The sequence below is a fragment of the Pundamilia nyererei genome, unplaced genomic scaffold (genome assembly GCF_000239375.1).
Source record: "Pundamilia nyererei isolate P.nyererei 1_Seehausen unplaced genomic scaffold, PunNye1.0 scaffold00125, whole genome shotgun sequence".
Lineage (NCBI taxonomy): Eukaryota > Metazoa > Chordata > Actinopteri > Cichliformes > Cichlidae > Pundamilia > Pundamilia nyererei.
The window spans coordinates 1,908,593-1,911,530 of record NW_005187526.1 but is presented as its reverse complement, the minus strand read 5'-3'; the positions used below and the strand labels follow the sequence as shown (position 1 = coordinate 1,911,530).

Here is a 2,938-nt window from a genome sequence, read left to right as displayed (position 1 = left end):
TGTGTGTTTGTTTCATCATCTTTATGGGAAAACGCATATTCTGCTGATTCAGAAGTGTGCAGTTTGCTGTATTTGATTACTCGAGGTCTGACAGAGAGAAACTGAGATCTGTGGACCCAGTTAAGACTTTTACAAGCACAAAGTGTTCTGGGTGTTGGGTCTGTATGTATCCTAATATGCAATGCACATGAAATATGTTTTTAATTTTTCTGCTCAAAATATTTGGGTAGCACGAAAGTTTCATATTATGGCCCATGGACATATTCATCAAAAGTTACTCTAAAATCATGTCATATAGACACAGACACGATTTTTGTACTCAAAATAACATTTTTGTCCTGTTAGCTTTCCTTGAATCATCTTCCTTGCAGAATTTTGGCATTCTAGCTGTCAGATCTGTTCCAAACGGGAACGTGTCGACGGTTACTGTTTCCTTTCAGAGTCATTGTTAGAAGGCAGAGTCAAAGCTGCCTGTGCTGGGTTTTTTTCATTCTCATTCAGCTTCAAGGACACGTACCGGGGCTGTCTGTCTCACTCTGACGGTCCACTCAGTCACTCCCCTTCTCCTCTTCTGTCCTCTGTCATTTTACAAAAGTGTGTCCCGTGAAGGACACCAATCTTTAAAAACTGTAATCAGGTTATGTTGATGTATCTTTCAAAGCATGCTCTCCTTCCTCTGTTTGGAACTAAAAGGATGTAAATAAAACGCTGACCCTGAACTTCTTAATCCCTATGATGTGATTGTCTGTCTGTGCTTTCAGCATGTACTGCTGGGCTTCAAGTTCATTCTGACCTTCCTCATCCAAGATGTTCCCAAACACATCCAGGACAAACTGGCCCGTCTGGAGTTTGAATCATTGGAGGCCCTCAAGAAGAAGGTAAAGTCTGACTCTGCTCTTACTTTCTTTACTTTGTTACCACTCAGCAAGTTGCTACCTGTCCTCTGACATTGGTTGACAACAATAAAAGGCTGATGGGGCAATGTCATAACCAGCGTTGGTCAAGTTACTTGAAAAAAGCTTCCCCCCAAAAGTAATCCTTTAACTTTACTGATTACTTATTTTTGAGAGTAATTAGTTACTTAGTTACTTTTTAAAAACATGATTTATAACCTGAATAGGTAATAAAGCGATAGATCTTTCAGCCCAATTCTACTTTTTCTGAATAATCCATCATATATAATGTAATCAAATGGAAAAGTCTCTTTTTAAAACTTGTTTTATTAGTTTTAATCTTTTAACTTTATGCATCAAGCAAAAATGAAATTATATGCAACATTCTCTGACTGGAAGAAATTTGTTTAACATTTAAACAAACATTCTGCACATTCCAGCATAAAAAAATAAAATAAAATAGTTTTTTGTGTTTACACTCACTCTTGCACGTAAAACACAGCAGAAAATAAATAAAATCAAAGGCTCAGCAGTCCTGTTGCTCTATTTTGACCTGTTTAGCAGGAGTGGGGCAGGCGGAGGTTTGCCCTGGTGCAGGTGTGTCGCAGCCATCATGTCAGTGGAAGGATCCGGCAGTTTCTCTGTGAATTTCACATTCCCGTGGCAGCATACTCGGTGCTTGCGCGGACGTTTAGGGGGTTCTTTTCGCTGTAAAAAGAAGTATTCTTCCCATGCAGTGAACAGCGGACACTAATGTTTTTGTCACTTTTTACAGAATCAAACTCAAAGTAAGGTCAGTACTTCCACACTTTAAACGCTGCATGCTCAAACTCTCTGCCGCACTCGATATATTATCCGTTTTTGATCTGCACACAGCTGTTGCCACGAACGTCGCACTCGCTTACGTCATTGTCATGAGACACTCTCACAAAAAAATCACGGTTTTAGTAACGCAGTAACACAGCATGCTCACGGGAAAGTAACAGTAATCGAATTACCTTTTTTGAAATGTAATCCCTTACTCTACTCGTTACTTGAAAAAAGTAATCGGATTACGGTAATGCGTTACTGCTCATCTCTGGTCATAACCCTGCCAGGCAGGCAACATGAACACCAAAGTTTATGAACATGATAATTTGAGAACGAAATGATATAGGATTTTCAATTTGACACCATAGGTGTATCAACTATGAGGCTGAGGGGTACCACGAGCCACACGGCATTTTCTTTTCACTTTGCTTAGTGGGAGGAGTCCTCATCACCAGAGGACTCTGTTTGTAGTAAATGGTGTCAGCAAGAAACACAAAGAACAGTTTCTCATCTGAGAACAAGATGTGATCTGAACTTGATTTTACCAATACATAAAGTAAAGTTGTTGTTGTTGTCAGTTGGCTCAGTCCATCCCTACTGGACCGATCCAACCTTTTTCCGAGTTCTGATCTGATAAACTACCTTTGCCGTGGGTATAAGGAGAGTGAAAGTAAACAAACATCTTTATCAGATCTTTCCAGTCCTGCAGGCTCACTTTGAAGATATTTCACACATAATGCATATACTACTATACCAACAGCTTCTGTCTGGAGGTTTGCAAACATTTTTTACATCACTTGAAGATGGTCAGACTGCTCAAATTCTGTGCTTAGCTTCCTTCATCCTACATTTGATCTACTGCTAGCTGCTGCTGTTGTGTGAATAAGTAAACCCAGAATAACACAGAGCAGGATTTCTTTCTTTGCACTGTGCATCGACTCATTGTCACTGATATTCGATCCAGCCTTTTGGATCAGTGTCAGATTTATATCCAATCCAAATATCAGAGTATCCCTAATAAGGCCTGGAAGTTTGAGGGTTCTGCACAGTATCTTAGCTATTCCCAGGACTGCACTCTGCATTCTGGACAGAGACCTCTTATGTAATCTCTTATTGCCACTCAACCCACTTTGGACTTTACCTTCCACATTTGGTTCATTTGTTCCTTTAGCCCCATTACTATTCCACGGCCTACTTCCTCATGTTTCTTCTTCCTCATGTTACTGTCCACTGAG

The 2,938-nt window shown here is 40.0% G+C and overlaps 1 protein-coding gene across 3 annotated transcripts in view; it reads left to right on the top strand.

Moving 5' to 3' along the window:
* ano10a (anoctamin 10a) overlaps window positions 1-2,938 on the top strand; it is a 37,083-nt gene that overhangs the window by 25,357 nt on the left and 8,788 nt on the right. For all 3 annotated transcript variants that reach the window (XM_005742971.2, XM_013913314.1, XM_005742970.1), the window contains one exon: window positions 762-878. In XM_005742971.2, coding sequence (XP_005743028.1) covers window positions 762-878 — 117 coding nt within the window. The remainder of the gene's footprint in view (window positions 1-761; window positions 879-2,938) is intronic.